The 18,776-nt window shown below is 46.5% G+C and overlaps 1 protein-coding gene across 2 annotated transcripts in view; it reads right to left on the bottom strand.

The window, feature by feature from the left end:
• Nucleotides 1–18,776, bottom strand: part of PTGIS (prostaglandin I2 synthase) — a 73,808-nt gene that overhangs the window by 38,210 nt on the left and 16,822 nt on the right. For both annotated transcript variants that reach the window (XM_053247979.1, XM_053247978.1), the window contains exons 5-6: nucleotides 14,693–14,836; nucleotides 4,717–4,871 (exon numbers count right to left, since the gene is read on the bottom strand). In XM_053247979.1, the coding sequence (XP_053103954.1) occupies nucleotides 4,717–4,871; nucleotides 14,693–14,836 (299 nt within the window). The remainder of the gene's footprint in view (nucleotides 1–4,716; nucleotides 4,872–14,692; nucleotides 14,837–18,776) is intronic.

Genomic DNA, 18,776 nt, shown 5'->3' with positions numbered 1-18,776 from the left:
CCTGATGGGGGTGTTTAAGCTATCTGGAGCCCAGTGCTTCCCAGCCCTCTAAGAGTTTCAGTTGTGCTAGCTCCACTTGTGCCCATTCTGGCCTTTCCCCTTCCATACTGGTTTGCCAATGTTTAACTTGTGCAATTAAAAACATGTTATGATACAATCTAAGATTCACTAGATCGAAGCCCCCTGTGTCTGCAGCTAGTTGGAGTTTGGTATAAGCAATCCAAGGCCTGCTTATTTCCCCGGAGAAACTTCCCATCTTAAGATTGAAATAAACTGCAGGTAGGCTTTAGCAAACTGCAGACAGGCTCTCAGAAATACCTTATCTTCCCACTTTAGCATGAGGAAGAGTTCTGTGTATCTCAAAAGTTTGCACTGCGTACTTTGCTTGGTCCTAATAAAATAATTTCTGTCCCTGCCTTGCTGTTGTAATGGACAGTCACAGCTACCTGTTTCTGAACTGTCTAGAAGGCACATGAAACTGAAAAGGTTACACAATGGTGCCATCTACTGCTGATAAGTTTCCTCTTAGTAGGTTTCTGTTTTACATGCAAGAGCATAATTGTTATCAATCAATCTTTATTTCAGTCCTTGACCAGCAGAAATCACAACTGCTAATCATCTGTTGCACACAGTTCAGGGCTATATTTATGTTACGGTAACTTCACAGTTATTCAATAGTGTCTGTGATATTTTTCTGTACCTGGGCAGAAACCAGGAAGTTGACTCCCAATGGCTACTGCTTTTGCCATTAGGAGTCATGAGTATGAAAATGAGATATGGGACCAGCTTGAACATAAGAACAGCCCCGCTGGATCAGGCCCAAGGCCTATCTAGTCCAGTATCCTGTTTCACACAGTGCCCCACCAGATGCCTCTGGGAAGCCCACAGGCAAGAGGTGAGGGCATGCCCTCTCTCCTGCTGTTACTCCCCTGCAACTGGTACTCAGAGGCATCTTGCCTCTGAGGCTGGAGGTGGCCCACAGCCACCAGACTAGTAGCCATTGATAGACTTGTCCTCCATGAACTTGTCTAAGCCCCTTTTAAAGCCATCCAAGCTGGTGGCCATCACCACATCCCATGGCAAAGAATTCCATAGATTAATTATGTGCTGTGTGAAAAAGTACTTCCTCTTTTCAGTCCTAAATTTCCCAACCTTCGGTTTCATGGGATGACCCTTGGTTCTAATATTGTGAGAGAAGGAGAAATATTTCTCTCTGTCCACTCTCCACTCCATGCATAATGTTATACATCTCAATCATGTCTCCCTTCAGTCACCTCTTTTCCAAAGTAAAGAGCCCTCGATGCTATAGCCTAGCCTCATAAGGAAGGTATTCCAGGCCCTTGATCAGTGTTCCCTATAAGGCATGCACACGTGCATGCTCTCAAAAGTTTTTTTAATGTACTCTCAGTAAATTTTAGATCCCGCTCAGGTTGAATCAGGAAGGCCCCATTCTGAATCCATGTGCGCGCATGCTGCCTTGATACTGCCGCCCAGGACATAACTCATTCCGCACAGATGAAAAAAACTAGAGAGAACACTGCCCCTAATAATCTTGGTTGCCCTCTTCTGCACCTTTTCCAGCTCCACAATGTCCTTCTTAAGATGTGGCTGCACCATAGATCTGTATAAGGGCATTATAATATTAGAATTTTTATTTGCCATCCCCTTCCTAATGATCCCTAGCATGGAACTGGCCTTTTTCACAGCTGCCGCACATTGAGTCAACACTTGGGGTGCTGTTTGCTAGAGCAGAGGGATGTAATGGATGTCCTGATGGGGCCATACAAGCTACAGTTCTAAGCAGGAAGGAGCACCAGTTCTGGGATAAGCGGATCCATTAGCGGTGTGTGCGTTGAGTTCATGAGTGCATATGGAGGCATTGCTAAAGCCTTCATATTATTTCTATACGGCATCTAGCCCTGTTTACTGACACAGAGTTTATCACTGTCACTTCTGAATGATCCAATGTATGCCAATTTTATGTCTTTTTTTAATTAGAATTTTTTATTTTTAAGAAAAGGAAGAACATGATTACATTGTCATCTCTTGAATTTCCAGATTACAATAAACTACTGAAAATATCAATCCAGAAAAGCCTCTTTTTTAGTGTCGTGGTGTAGTATAATGGTGGAGTGGTGTTATGGTTCAATTGTTGGGCTAGGATCTGACAGACCTGGGTTCAAATCCCTGATCAGCTACGAAGCTCAGAGGGTTAGTCTCTCCCAGTTATTCACTAGTTATTTCTCCCTCTCAGCCTAACCTAACTCACAGGGTTGTGGTTAGGATCAAATTAGAGGGGAGAACCATGGAAGTTATCCAGAACTCCTTAGATTAACGGTGGGATATAGAGAAAATAAATACAAGAACCCTTTCAGAAAAAGCTGATCCACAGAAGACCAGCCTAAAGACTTTTCTCGTAAGAAAGAAATCATGTATAATTCCCTATGCATGATTTCAGTGTAAAATATTCCATTCACACTTTCATACAATGATGAGAAAAACAAATACATGTCTATTTTCATGTGCATAAATGTGGTGAGTTTCTCTGATTGTCAGTTAAGTTCTCACGGCCTGTGTAGGAAGTACAGTAGCCCAATGTGACACATAAGATATTTTAAAATCTGTGTTGATAAGGGCTGGGTACAGATGATAAGTTTTTCAGAAACCTTAAGGTTATAGGATAGAGATATAACAGCCTTAGAACAAACTGGACACTTTTTCTGCCCCAGTGCAGTCCCCCTGCCTTCATAAGTGCTCTTTGCCTTCCAAAAAAATGTCCCTGAGGGCTGTGTGATATTTCTGGAAGGCAAAGAAGACTTACGGAGGTAGATGAGAACTGCAAAAGTCCCTACCCCAGTGCATAAGGTGCCCCTGGTGGCGCAGTGGTAAAACTGCTGCCCTGTAACCAGAAGGTTACAAGTTCGATCCTGACCAGGGGCTCAAGGTTGACTCAGCCTTCCATCCTTCTGAGGTCGGTAAAATGAGTACCCAGAATGTTGGGGGCAATATGCTAAATCATTGTAAACCACTTAGAGAGCTCCGGCTATAGAGCAGTATATAAATGTAAGTGCTATTGCTATTGCTATAAGCTCTGCTGCTCGGGAAGACCCTGCCTGTGAAGAGGCAGCCTTGTGCCGTGACTTCAAAACACTGTTCTGCATGACAACCTGTATTTCTGCAAGAGAAGCTAAAAATCTCCAAGAGTCCTCTCACTACATCACAATTTCTGGGATTATTTATGGGGAAGCCATAACAGATACACATATTAAGTTTACTATCAGCGTTGCTTTTTAAAAAAAAATTAAAGCATTTAAACCCTGCCTTTAGACATGGACCAGAATATTCTCCAACCACTGCTTTTAAAATATATTCTGTGTGTGTGTGTGTGTGTGTGTGAAATAAACTAATTTATTTCTCACTCACCATTTCTCACCTCTTGGGTTTCTTCACACAGGAATACAGTAATTCACATATCCACAGACGGCTCCTTGGGGGCATGGCTAACAGAGAGAGCAAACCTCCAGAATACCTTAAAGCTCATACTCAGATGGGAAATGAACTGAGACGCCTGCTTTTTGTTTTGTTTTTTAAATGACTTGTATAATACAATAAGAGTCTATCACTGTGTTTATGAACAAAATCTCTTTTCAGTATACCAAGTCGACTGGTGCCTTATTCTAGATCAGAACTGAAGAGGCACTCAGCACATACCCAGACTGGATAGTAACAAACAGCATGGAATGAAGGAAGGGACACAGGAGGTGTGGGGCAAGGGAGTATGAATAGCTATTAATGATGACGCTTGATTTTAGCTAAAAGGCTGAGAAGTGATGTTTTGTTATTCAAAGGGAGTGTTTCATGTGCCTTGGAACAACTCTATAGAGTTGCAAATTAAAGTTTTTAGTCTGGGCTACAGAAAAAAACACTGTCTAGAATAATAAGGAACTGTTTCTCTCATCCTGAAAAAATATGATTTTGTTCATAGACTTGGTTATACAGTTAAATAGTTGTGGAATGATTCCCTTTTATAAAAAGCAAGCAACAATCCAAAAAGTCTCAGTTCTTTTTGTCCTCCTTCAATGGTAGCTGGCTGCTATTTTTTCTTCTTCATTTTTTTCTCACAAGGAGAAGGTCATGCTGGGAGAAACCCCACCATTTCCTGAGTGGCAGCTGTTCTTAAGAAAGAAACCCTCATGAGAATTTTGGAGAAAATTCATAGAACTTCGTCATAATTTCCCTCCCTTATACCCTCCCAGAGAAATTTTGGAGAATACTGGGGAGGCATATTCTTCCCAAGTCTAAGTGAATCCCCACTGAGTTTGTAGTGTAGATATGTATTTTTGCTTTTATTTAGTTACTTAACAAAAGCATTTATACTCTGCCTTTAGATCTCAGTAGCTCCACACTGAGACTGCAGTGTAGATTTGCCTTCTGAAAATAAATCTATCACCTGTAACCAATCTTCTCCATTGGGAACAGCTCTTGAGATAGTCACACAATCACAAGGAACTTGTGAAGAAATGTAGACACACTACAAATGAGCAGCCACAACTAGCTTTGCCTGGAATGGCTGAGCAATGAAGTACACTAAAAATTTCCAGGAGGTGTTCTTTTTTTGGTTGATAACAAACCAGAGGTTGAACCCACTCACCCCCACCTCTGAACTACCAAGCCCCACAGTTATGAAAGGGATCTGTCTTGGCCACTCATACCAACCTGGACTCAGCATGTTGCGGGCAGCTTTCATCAAAAGACGGTCTAGTTTGTAAAACTCAGTATACACTTCCAGTGAATAAGCCCGGTCTTCACCTTGACTCCAGGCATCTTCATAATTATTGCCTGCATTGCCATATAATGTTAGGAATCCAGATCTGGAAAGTGAGGAAGAAAGAAGACTCATTTCATTGAACTCTTAATATAAACTCTTGAACAGATATAATGAAGACCATGGCTTCTAGTACCACTTGTATACAGATGACCTCCTGCTCTTCCTCTCTGACCTAGGCTTTTCACACCCTTCATCCAATTTTGCATCGACAACTGCAGGAGCATAGGGAGGTTGGCAGCGGCTGCGTTGGGCAGCACAGGCTGGAGCGACTCTCCATGCCTTAAAGACTCTCCCTGCCAACGCAATTCAGGCCGATCTCCTTTGCTCACATGGTCCTGTTTGGGAGGGAGACTGATCAACCCTACTGCGTTGGCAGCAAGACCAGATGCGGCTCTCCTTCCCTTTAAGGCAGGGAGAGTCACTCTGGCCATGCTGCCAATGCAATGAAGGCTGATTTTGGTTCCAAACGGGGCCATGCGGCCTCATTTGGGACTTAAATAACTGCCCCCCTGAGTCTGGGGCTGTGCTCGCGGCCCTTGATTGGTGGCAGCCTGGGTTCTTTGGACCCGTTCGCCCAATGGTGGCTCTGTCCCCATACAACTGATTTTAATCCTTAGTGTTCTCAAACTCCATATGGTCAAAACTGGATGGCTCATTTTGCTTCCCAGGCCTTCCTCCCTTTGACCACTCTTCTCATCTGCTGTTGTCATCAGCATCCACTATGTCAACTAGGCAAACAGTTGTAGCTTGATCTTTAATTCCTCCTGCTCCCTTCTCCTCTTTCCATTCACTCTATCACAAAAGCCCTGTTCACACATAGGGTTCAAAACTGTACACAATGTGTACAGTGTGCACGGGTACAGTTATTCACATGTTATGTTGATGCAAGTACAGCAGTACACTCCCTATCTATAAGCACCCTGCATTTGAGGGGGCTTACAGCCAGGTCCACTTTTAAAATGAATGCCGGTACAGTCATTCACACACAGAGGCTATTCTCACGAGCAGCCCAACTCAGGCTAGGGCAGCCCAGCCCAGGTTATTATTTATTTATTTATTTATTAGATTTATATTTATTATTTATTTATTTATTAGATTTATATACCGCCCTTCCGATACGGCTCAGGGCAGTTCACAACATGAAAAAAACAATTAAAAACAAATTAACAATTAAAATCAAACTATTAAAACACAATAAAACCAATAAAACAGCTAAAAGCCCTGAAAATCAGGGCAACAATTTAAAACAGTTTAAAACAATTAATCATTTAAAACTCTGGAAGGCCAGGCCAAATGAGTACGTTTTAAGGGCTCTCCTGAAGGACAGCAATGATCTCAGATTACGAATTTCGGCCGGGAGTGCATTCCATAGCCAAGGAGCAGCCAGACAAACTGGTGGCAACTGGAGACGGACCTCCTCAGGTGACCTTAATGTGCGATGGGGATCATGTAAAAGAAGGCGCTCTCTTAGGTAACTTGGACCTAAGCCGTTCAGGGCTTTAAAGGTAATAACCAGCACTTTGTATTTTGCCCGGAAACATATTGGCAGCCAGTGTAGCTGTTTCAAAACAGGCATAATATGGTCTCTCCGGGTTGCCCCAGAGACCAGTCTGGCTGCCGCATTCTGAACTAACTGAAGTTTCCAGACTACGTACAAAGGCAGCCCCACGTAGAGCGCACTGTAGTAGTCAAGCCGGGAGGTTACCAGCTGATGCACCACTGTTTTGAGGTCATCCTCTCTGAGGAATGGATGCAGCTGTCAAATCAGCCAAAGCTGATAGAAAGCACTCCTGGCCATGGCCTCCACCTGAGATATCAGGGTGAGGCCTGGGTCCAGGAGTACTCCCAAGGCTGCTTGTTTGGAGTGTCAGGATAGAGGCTGCTTGTTTGGAGTGTCAGGATAGAGGTTGATACCAGCACTGCTGCCTCACCTAACCTGACCTTTTACCCTGGTCTTTAGCCATGGTTAAGGGTGCAAGCGCATAGCCCGAGCATATACAGAGCCGGGCAGCAAGAGTGCCCAGCTGAGGGAGGATCCCGCAATGCACTGCATCCTGGCACGGTGCATTGGGGGATGCTGGAGGACTTCCTCCTCCAGCTCCCTGCTCTGTCACTAGATATGGCACTGCTCGTGTGCCGTGGTGAGCGGCAGAGCGAACTGGGGAGGGTAATTGTGCGCGACAGCCCTCCACTGCTCCAGAAATTATGGTTGCATGCACAACCTTAAAAACGGGTACGTAGACATCTGAATGCAGGTACAAAACCATAGGGCGGTTCACACAGCGAGCCTGTTCTCAGGCGCAGCCAAAACCTGGCTAAGGAAGCCAAGCCTGGTCTTGCCTGCTTGTAAGAACTTCTGGGATTGCACCTGATCCCAGCAGCACTTCAGCAGAAAACCCACCAAAGAGGTCCGCCTCCCAAATGAGGTGAAGGGAGCAAGCACTCCCTTAGTCCCGTTTCGCTGCTCGTGTGCAGCACCAGCTGCTTTTAGCCAGCATGGTAACACTTGCCCATCACTGCGGGGAGCCCTACAATGCACCGTGCATTTGTGCAGTGCATTGTGGGAGTTCTGGGGGGCGGGACGACACATCCCCACCTCCGTGCTGCTGGGTGAAGCCGGGGACTCTGGGTGCGCGGGATCGCATGCCCTGACCCTCCTGGGCCAGCAGCCAGATCATCTGCGGGAAGACCATCTTCTGCTGCCTTCCCCACCACCCAGCCCTTCTCACTGATCGTGAGGAACGGCTCTATGACCAGGACAGGAGATGCCTCCTACCTACCCTAATTCAGGAGCTGTGCATGCTCCTGGTATTTGATCATTTGTGAGGGGAAAACAAGATCAAAGGCTCCTTCTACTATCATGCGGAACCCAGCAGCTGGATTGGAGGGATTTTCCTCTTACCTCGTTGAGCAACTGCATACAGCTGCTGCTGGGTAGGAGGGAGCCTACCACACTATCACGGAAGGAACCTCTGACCATGTTGCCCCCGTACAAATGGTCAAGTATCGGAAGTGCGCACAGCGTCCATCTTTAGGGTAAGAGGCATTTCCTACTCTAGTAATCACCGCGGGAACTGTCCTAATGTCTGAAAAGGGCTCTGCTCATCTTGCTTCTCCCTGTACAGCACTGCAAAAACTGGACTCTTCCTCTCAGTCAGAACAGTCGTGGATTGTCTGATGCATCTGTCTTATTGCAGAAGCCTTCTCCTCATATCTCAGTCCTCTCAACTCCGCTCTGACCAGTGGGTGCCACTCTGAGCTCTTTGGTTTCTAATGAAACTATCCAAGCAGGTTTTGAATAAACGTGGGACCGTCTTATTGCACTGAGTCAGACCATTAGTCCATCCAATCCAGCACTGTCTACTCTGATTGACAGCACCTCTCGAGGGTAGATCCCTTTAATGGGATATGGCAAGATTGAACCTAGGAGATTCTGCATGAAAGGCACATGCTCTGCTGCCGAACTGCAACCTCTCTTTTTTTGTTACTCATCAATAACATGGCGGTTAGAAACTTGAGAGCCTTTTTAAAAACAAATATCCATCTTTAGAGTTTACATAACAGGTGCGATGGATCCTCATTAAAAAATGACTCCAGGTTCTGGATCCTCCATAGCAATAACAGCTATGTAAACTCCGAGTCACAAGTGGGCATAAACGGCCATCTGACATTTCATTTTGCTTTGATTTTTATTGAAAGATTTGCCACTTGCGTGACTCAGTGCTAGCTCTGCTTGTGTGACTCAGTGCCAGCCACATCTTGCAGATAAAGCCAAGTGATAGATGAGAAGGTCAGATGTTCTGTTTTCATTCCTAGGATCAAATCTTGCAAATGACATTTCATAACCAAAAGTAAGGGAGGGGAGGAGCTAAGATGGCGACGGAGAAGCAGCTTGAGGCTGGAGCTCTGCTAGCTTAATCTTCTTTTCTTTTCTTTTTTTTCTGACCTAAATATGGTGGTTGTTTTATTATTATTTTTTCCTTACTGGTCTTAATTAAAAGAACTTTTAGATACTGTCAGAGTTAGCTTGTCATGGATTACTGCCTTGTCAGGGGCTCAGTTAGGCCGCGCAGTTAGGCCTGGACCTTGAGGCACAGGTCCAAGGCCCCAGCTGCCCTGCTATCCTAGAGTGCCCCAGCAGGGCACCTGCCAGCACCAGGAATCTCTTCCCGGTGTGGCAGTGGTGCAGGCTGCACAATGCCTTCTCTGAGCTGCCCAGTGCGCCAGCAGGCTGGTGCTGGCCATGGGAAGCTCTGGAGGAAGGCTGCTACTGCTTCTTCCACCCGACGATCAGTTGTTCGGCGTGCAGATGGGGCTTGCACAGAGGCCTTTGCCTGCCTCCAGGGTTCTCCAGTGGCATAGGCTGCAAGGCTGCCCAGCAGCAGAGGGCTAGGTTTGAGAGGCGGGGGGCAGCGCTTGTGAAAGCCCTCTAGCCTGCCTCCCCCACTGCTGCTTCCTTGTGTGCTGTGCCTTCCTCATCCTCGGAAACATCCTAAAGTGTGGGTGGGACTATATGGGGCTTGTTTGAGTTATTCCCCGCTTTGTATATTTCTTGGATGGCTTGGCCTGGAGCTTTGACATTGGGCACAGATCTAGAGCAGGATGGGAGGGCTATATATATTTAATTTGAAGCAGATCGGTCCATCCGTTGAATTTTAATACATTTTTGAATTATTTTAAAACTTCATAAAAGCCCTATAAGTTGCTTGTTTCATGGCAGAAAATTTTAAAAAACTTCTGGAACAGAAGCCCCCTGCCACCGCCCAGAACATCATTCTACACCCATGTGGAATCAATCCTGTGTTTTCCCCCTACTGCAATAAAACTGCCAGAGTAATCTCTGTTCATAGAGTTCTACATACCTAGTGAAAATGGAACTAACTGTTAACATCCAAATAAACAAACTTTCCCCCCCCAAATGCACTATGCCTAAGCTGCTTTGTGATTCAGAAGGTCTGCATGAGAGTTGTGAAGCAAGGGGCACATATTGTGGTTTTAATTTTTTTCCCCTTACAAATGTGCTATATATTTGTCCAAGCTGCTTTGTGATCCAAGCTGCTTTGTGATCCAAGCTGCTTTGTGTGTGTGAAGGGTCACATGTTGTGTCCCAGTTTGTTTGTGAATGGTCAAGAAGCTGTGTGAATCCACTGGGGTTGTGTTGTCTTTTTAAAAATTACACTCCGGCCCAGACCTGTGGGTTGTGGTGAATGATCACCAAGGTGTGTGGATTCTTTGGGGCTTAGGTAGTCCTCCCCCCACCCCCACTGCACTCTGGCCCAGACCTGTGGGTTTGTGGTAAATGATCAAGAAGCTGTATGGACCTTTCAGATGTTCAGGAGGCGGGAGGAGCTGGCTGTGGCAAAGCAGTCTGAGCACTGCTATGCTGTCTCAATCTTCCTTCTTTCCTTCCTGTTCCTGCCTGCCCGTGCCAATGGAAAGCTCTCTCCCCCATGTGCACAGATGTACTAATATATTCCAGTGGGTTTTGTTTGCTTAAGAACACTGTGTGGAACCATTGGGGCTTGTGTGTGTGTGTGTGTGTGTGTGTGTGTGTGTGTGTGTAGAGGATGTTTATTTTACGAGGTCCAGGCTCCAAAATTACCTAGCTGCACCTCTGTGCCTTGCCAAAGATAATTCAGCTCAAGGACTGCTGCAAGAAGCCCTGCAGCAGAGGGAGAGACCACCTACTTCTCATCCCAGACAGCCCCTAAGGTGGGAGACTGGTGTTGGCTGTTTGTTGCTGCTGCTGCTGAGTGCCTGCCTGCAGGAGAGGGTGAGACCATCTGCCAGCCCCCTGCCTGACCTGTGGGGCTGTGGCTGCTCTGCAGGATTGGGGCCCAGGGGTGACTCAGCAGTCCCTGCTATTCATCTGACCAGGGTGGTCATCTCTGGGCCTATAAAGGGATGCTGCTAGTGGCGGCGGGCCTGCCACTGGCAGGGTCGCCCCTTTGGGGGAGCCACTTAGGGTGACAGTGAGGGCAAGGGCCAGGTTTCCTGGCCAAGAATTCAATGTGGGTGGGTATTTAATGTGGTGGCTTCTGTTTTAATTAGTCCTGGCTGATTTTGTTTTAATTCTGTTTATAAAGGTGTCTGGGCTTATATGGAGATGAGGAGACAGGGAGCATATCCACCGATCATGGGGCGGCAATTCTCGTGGTGGAGTGTCTTTGCTTTGCTGAATAGATATGAGGTGCTGGAATCTGAGCTGCTACCTTGACCCCTTCCTTGACCCCTTGGCTGGGAAAGATCCCCAAGAGAGTGATTCCGATCCACTGTTTATGGGACACCTCTCTTTAGGTGGAATGGATTGTGAGATTGGGGATCTTCCTTAACATCATGGTGGAAGATGGTTTGCTCACTGCAAGAAGGTTTATCACCATTTTAAAACAGTTTAACCAAGTTAAATATCAATTAGACTAGTTTAGGTTTACTTTTGATGCCTTTTCACTAGAATATTTGAATGTATTGCACTCCAGAGGGGTGGAGAGAAGTGATGGAATGAACAATAACCAAATAGTTACACTGGTGGGTGGCCAAAGAATGCCAAGTTCTGCAGATGGCCATAGATCAGAGATGGGAGGGCAAGACAGCCAGAGCTGAACCACACCTGCAAAGCAGGCAAACAGTGATTATTATTGCGTCCAACTCTATTAACAAAGGATGATGGACAGTGAAAAAAACTAGTATTCATTCATTATGTATTACATATTCATTCGTTACATTGTAATTATGGGCAAACAGATCTTGAGACTGGGAAAAACTCTCAAATGTAAAAGCTTCTTGGCTTCCTTTCAAATTTGACTGATAATAGTTTTTGCAGATGAGAATGTTTATCCCCTGTTATTCTGGAGATAATCTATGTGGTCGCTAAGAGTCAACACCGACTTGACGGCACTCAAACAATCAATCAATCAATCTGGAAGTTTGAAAACTTCAGCTGGAAGCTTTTCACATGGGGCTAACTTGCATCTCCTCCAGAATGGAGGGGGGTGCGTTCACATATCGGCCAGATTTACCCCAAAGTCCCTGCGAGTTATCAGGGAGCAGTTCACACACCATTCGGGTTTTTCACAGAGCGTTAGAGTACAGCCCGATTTAATAGTTTAAAAAATCCACTATTTGCCTTGGTTTTTTGGGACAACTTTGAGTTCACATTAAAGCCTCCCAGTAAGCCCTTGATAAAGCCTGCTGTGTGTAAACGTCCCTGCTGATTCTGGCCAGGTGCCATGCAGCAGTGTTGGCACTCTAACAAAAGCAATGGGTATATTCCACAAAGCTGATAAAAGAAATGTAGGAAAGAACATGCTGGAATCCATAGAGAATTCATGTTGGATAAGTCATAGGAACATAGGAAGCTGCCATATACTGTAGCAGAAATCTGGGCTACTAAGCCTCAAATCCCTGATGAGAAAATGAACCAAAGTTACTGTTTAGGATGAACTGATGATTTTTGGAATGTGTGTTAAGGAGGGGCTTGGGGGAACAAAGAACAATGGGATTACTGTACTCTGAAGAGCCTACATGCATCGTTGGGACCATAATGTATCTTGTCCAGAAGAAACATGATTGGTCTTCTGGCGGGGAGGATGCTCAGTTTACAAGATGTAACTAGATGTATACCCCAGGTATAACTAGATATTTACATTAAGATAAGAATGAGTATATAATATATCACCACCATTTTGTGGGGTGCTTCACCCCTCATCTGCGTGTGTTAGGTGAAGGCCCGGCCGTGATTCTCATTATGTAATAAAGTGCTTTGAATCTGACGGAAAGGGTGTTGGCCTCTACCTGGAAAGAATCTAGAGTGTAGTATTTCCGCTACAATACTGAGTCAGACCATTGGACCATCTAGCTCAGCCTTGTCTACACAGACTGGCAGCGGCTTCTCCAAGGCTGCAGGCAGGAATCTCTCTCAGCTCTATCTTGGAGATGACAGGGAGGGAACTTGGAACCTAGATGCTCTTCCCAGAGCGGCTCCATCCCCTGAGGGGAATCTCTTACAGTGCTCACACCTCTAGTCTCCCATTCATATGCAACCATGGCGGACCCTGCTTAGCTAAGGGGACAAGTCATACCACAAGACCAGCTCTCCTTCCTTTTAATTTGATACAAACTCCTTTAAGGGAGGATAATAACAACATTGCAATTAGTTTGGAGGATCTCAAAACTGCACTGCAAAATATTTGCTCTGTGGCAGAGCAGACAGGGAAAAACAGGAAGCACCCAACCAGAAAAATGAAAAAGGAGACGTCTCACAGTGCTGCAAAGCATTTATTGAAGCCCAATGTGTAAAAATGGGTGCTCCCTTGGTAATGTTATTTTAGTATTGCCCCTGAAGAAGACCTCTGAGGCTGAAATGTGTTGGACTTCAATAAATGCTTCACCACACATCACACTGTCTCCTTCTTTGCTGCTCTGTGGTAGAGCCTCACAAGAAGGAACACAGGAGGAGCTCGTAGTAAGCAGATCTGCAGTAAAACCTCAGTCGCAAAATTTGATCAGCTTGAAGGATACCTCCATTCTGAGAGAAGCCTCAATTGACAGCCCTATTGGAGGGCCTCCCAGCACTACTATCTTAAGTACAACGATTCCAGATGCTGTGTTGGTGGCTGAATAGGAAGAACAGAGATGCTGGAGTAGAGGATGTTGTTGAGCCTCAATATGTGATGGACTCCAGGCAATGGAGGCTCCTCATTCGGGACAAGGGGGTATTGCCCGCCGCCCCCCCCGCACATTCTCTCACCAAACATATCATCTAGAAATAATGGTTAGAGATACTTAGGCTATTCAAACATGCAGCCCAAACCAGGCTAGGGTGGCCCAGCCTGGGTTGGGCTGCTCATGTGGAGTGCCAGGATCGCTCGCTATCCTGGTGCTTCCATCCCGGCTAGCCCGTTTTCCGAGGTTAAATGAACTCAGCAGGCGATCGGGTAAATGACTGCCTCCGGGTCAAAAAGATTTCACCCAGCCTGCCACCATTTCCTGAAGTGAGCCGGGTGGAAGGAGTGGCCGCACCGAGCACGGCAGCTGCCCTCATGCAAGCAGCAGCGGCACTCGTGGCGCGGGGCCCTCTGGGTTGCGGAGGGGGAAGTCCTCCCACTCCTAGCATTTGCCTTTGCCGCACCACCATTTGTGTTGGCACATGGCGCAGCGGAGGCAAAGACGTCAGCTGCTCATCTGCCAGGTAAGATCTCCTCTGGGGTGAGGAGAGCTGGTCTTGTGGTAGCAAGCATGACCTGTCCCCTTAGCTAAGCTGGGTCTGCCCTGGTTGCATTTGAATGGGAGACTAGAAGTGTGAGCACTGTAAGATATTCCCCTCAAGGGATGGAGCCGCTCTGGGAAGAGCAGAAGGTTCCAAGTTCCCTCCCCGGCAGCATCTCCAAGATAGGGCTGAGAGAGATTCCTGCCTGCAACCTTGGAGAAGCCACTGCCAGTCTGTGAAGACAATACTGAGCTAGATAGACCAATGGTCTGACTCAGTATATGGCAGCTTCCTGTATTCCTGTATAAGGCAGGCATGCTCCTGCCTTCCCCAGAGCCCTGCTGAGTGGTAGCCGGAGGTCGTGCGCACAACCTCAATATGACTGATCAGCAATCCCCCTTGGTCCAGCAATGCAGCAGCTTACTCAATCTGATGGAATCTACCCTGCTGAATGAGAACCAGCCTGCTTTGGGGATGTGTTCCAATATAAGTGAAATGCCCTCTGCGGAGCTGGAAAATACTTTGCAAACGACCACAGAAGAGGAAGTGATGCCCCATGAAGAGTGCGAGGAGGATGCAGTAAAAAGTTCTGATGGACTCCCTGGACAACATGGAACGATTTTTTCTTGGAAGAAAGAGCTTAGGAAGGTCCTGCTTACCTGAACATTGTACTGTAGGAGAGGTGAAACAGACCTTCATCTTTCCACTGCCAATTGGCTCTGTTTGGGTCAGAAAGCAGAATGGTTTGCAAATTGAAGAACGTGGCCTTTGTCAGGGAGGCAAGATGCTTGTTCTGCAAAGTCCTGTGGAAGCAAAACTTATTTTGTAAAACGCCTTTCTGCTTCCATAGCTGGAGTCCCTCAAATCCTGTTGCACTCAGTATAACACTTAGCCCTGTGACATCAGTGCTGCCATGTGTATATTACGTGTTCTTGAATGGCCACCTGGCATCACCATTATTATGGTGGAAGAATTAGTGTGAAGAGACTTTAGCCCTATTCAGACATTAGTGAGATGCTGTCTGAGAGTACAGCATGTAAAATGGGGGCCCTCCATATCCATGTGCCAATACAGACCTCCTGATGAGGTGAGGTAGCATCACGAGTTTCCATAATCTTTTTAATGCTTGCATCGTTACTATCCAGGAGTTTCCCCCAAAAAAGATTATTTCACCACATTGAGTAGCCCCATCACTCCCTAAAGAGCTTTGCAACAACTGCTATATTTGGATAAGACCACGAGCATGTCTTCACTCCATAACAGAACAATCCATGCAGAAACCAAGTGTGTTCCAGAGTATATCTAGCTCTAGGGATTTAAACTGTGCCCTCCACCTAAGAATAGAGTTGCCATGCCCCCTGGAATTTCGGGTTTCACCCGGATTTTAAGCATCTCACCCAGATTGCTTAGCCCACCCAGATTTCAGCTTTCATTTAAAAAAAGAGAAAAGGGGGGGGGGGAGAGAAAAGGGAAAAAAAGAAAAAGTTAAGCTCTAGCCCTTGTAGAAGCAGAATTATGGAGCAAAACGTGCAGTCACTATTCTGCTCAAAAATTATTTTCAAGCCAATTTACATAATATGCAAATTAGGTACCCAGATTTGGAAAACCAGAATATGGCAACCCTCCCTAAGAAGCACCCATCTGGGACTGTGCTACACACAGGAGTGATGACAGAAGTGATCAAGCCGTCTGCACTGTAGTGGAAGTGCTGATTTCCCCCATGCCATATCCCGGTGAGAGGCTGGGGTAAATAACAACAACAAATATGTATATACCGCTTTTCAACAAAAGTTTCCAAAGTGGTTTACATAGATCAATCAATAAATAAGATGGCTCCCTGTCCCCAAAGGGCTCACACTCTAAAAAGAAACATAAGACAGACACCAGCAACAGTCACTGGAGGTACTGTGCTGGGGGTGGATAGGGCCAGTTACTCTCCCCCTGCGAAATAAAGAGCATCACCATGTTAAAAAGGTGTCTCTTTGAAGTGGCCTATCGCCCTCAGACTAGTAGCTGTTGACAGACCTCTGCTCCGTGAAGTTATCCAAACTGCTCTTAAAGCCATCCAGGTTGTTGGCTTTCACCACATCTTGTGGTAGAGAATTCCACAAGCTGATTATGCAGCCCCAGTGTGTGTCCTACAGGAAGTGGTCAATGCGCGTGCGTGCCGTGAGCATGTGCGCCAGCCACTTCTGGTAGGATGCCCACCAGGGCTGCAAGGAGGTATGCTGCATCCCTGCAACAATGGTTTGGGGCACAGTGCTGGCCGGGGGCAAGCGGCAGGGCAGATAAGAGCACCCTCCCTGCCCTTTAAAGGATCCCAGCCTCCGAACCAGCCCGATTGCCTTACTTCTGAACTGGTTTGGCGCTTCACAAAAGGAGCGCCGAACTGGTTCATGCACATCCCTAGTCTGCAGGTCAGGAAGTCCCTGGTTCAGATCTTGTCTCTGCCATGCACGCAGAGCGGTAGTGAGGGGAAACGCCATGTCAAAAAAGAGACGCTCACATGGCATCCTGGCAGGCAGTTGCTTATGCTTACATTGTGGTCTGGGTTTCTGCCCTTCTGGGTTTCTGCCCTTCTTATATGCCCTGAACATATAACACTAGAATCCCACCCTTCCTCCAAGGAGCTCGGGCAGCATTCATATCCTCCATCCTCCATTTTATCCTTACCTAGATAAAATCACTGACTGGCTTAGAGTTCACCCAGTGAGTTCCATTCCCCAGCCCAGGCCTAACTCGATCCACTATGCCACACACTGGCAGTGGCTTATTTATTTACCTCAAACTGGATCAACTGCTTCTTTGAATGCTCAAAGGATGAATTGTGCTCTGTTTTGCTTGGCATGCCCTTGGCATGCCCTAGACAGATTTCACAAGGAACTTGCTGAACTCCAGAAGACAGCTTTTCGTCTGAGAGGTAAACTTGTTGATGCCAATTCCATTTGCGGTTCATACCCTTTTATACTGGAGAAGGCTAGAGTGCAGGAATTTGCGGTCCTTCTGGGGTGTGAATGATAGAGTACTGACTACTGAGGGCCAAACTGGATGATATGCCTATCGTGCAGTGGAGGTCTCTAAGCCACTATCTTCACACATCAGGCTTTGCTTGAGTCATATCCTTCCCCTGCCAAATAGCATGAGCAGCGTTGCATAAAATTAGCCCTCCCAGGAGGAGCACCTAGCGGGATTTGTAAGTTACAGATGGAAGCAAAGGAGGTGACAGCACTTGCATCAGTGTTTATCAGACTTCGTTAACAAAAGCATTGGCTCCATGGCTGACCTACATTTTGCAGGTAGCTGAACCTTATGTTCTAAGAGGCACCCTCCAGGATCACATGCAAGGCTGAAGAGGATATTGGAGTGGAGTTCTTAGATCACTTCCTAAAAATATTTTTGTTCCAAGTGACCACTTAGGTAGCTTATGTAATTGGGCTGACTCTGTGTACTCCAAGCGGGAATTACTCTCCTTTGCTATTTTCAGCTAGCCACTAACATAGCTGCTGGCAATGCAAGGTTGTTCCCAAACTTGAGCAACTCCTGGCCTCCTTTTTCCCCTCCTCCAGTCATACGGTTTGAGCCGTAAACATAATTATCCACGATGTTTTTGTTTTGTTTTCACTTGCCACTGTAAACTCTGAAGTCTGCCTATTTATGTTCTGAAGTTGCTCTCCTCCACTCAGATTTAAAGGGCTTAACCCAGAGCTCTTAAACATATGAGAGAATTAAAACCAAACAACCTTAAAAAACTGAGATCCTAAAAGAAGCCTCTTTAAAAACAAGCAATAGCTACAAAGCTGCACTTCTTATCTCTTCCTTACTACAAGGGGGCTTTGAGGAGGAGAGCTGGTCTTGCGGCTGCAAGCATAAATAATCCTCTTTGCTAAGCAGGGTCTGCCCCAGTAGCAGACGGTGAGGGCAGTGCCAGGGCGGCAGCAAGAGGTGCCTTTAAAAATAAAGTAACAGGTGATTCCGAACATTAGGGCAGCACCTGCAAACTGCCTCAAGCAGGAGCGCTCTGCCTGGGATCCTGTGCAGGGTGGCAGCATAGTCGTGGCCTCTGCGCATGCGTGAGGCCAGAGCCACACCACAGTGCTAATCACCTGTTAATTTATTTTTAAAGGCGCCTCTCACTGCCCCTGCTGGTTATGCCCTCACCGGATGCCACAGGTTTGCATTTGGGTGGGTGACTACCGGTGTTCCCTCTAACAGGGATTTTCCCAGATGTTGTTGACTACAACTCCCAGAATCCCCAGCTGAAATGGCTTCTGCTTGGAAATTATGGGAGTGGTGCAGCAGGGAAATGCTTGACTAACAAGCAGAAGGTTGCCGGATCGAATCCCTGCTGGTACTGTATCGGGCAGCAGCGATACAGGAAGATGCTGAAAGGCATCATCTCCCACTGCGTGGGAGATGGCAATGGTAGACCCCTCCTGTATTCTACCACAGACAACCACAGGGGTCTGAGGGCGCCAGGAGTCGAAATGGACTTGACGGCACACTTTACCTTTAGTCAACATCTGGGAATCCCTGTTAGAGGGAACACTGGTGACTACATGTGAGCGCTGTCTGATGTAAGGTATTCCCCTTAAGGGATGGGGCACTAGTTCAGTAACAGGTCATCTGCTTTGCATTTAGAATATCCCTGGTTCACTTTCTGGCATCACCAGGTAGGGCTGGGAGAAATTCCTCCCTAAAACTTTGGAGAGCCACTGCCAGTCAGTGTAGATAGACAGTACTGAG

Source organism: Hemicordylus capensis, chromosome 4, assembly GCF_027244095.1.
Source record: "Hemicordylus capensis ecotype Gifberg chromosome 4, rHemCap1.1.pri, whole genome shotgun sequence".
Classification (NCBI taxonomy): Eukaryota; Metazoa; Chordata; class Lepidosauria; order Squamata; family Cordylidae; genus Hemicordylus; species Hemicordylus capensis.
Note: the sequence above shows the minus strand (reverse complement) of the source record. Positions and strands in the feature narration are given on the sequence as shown.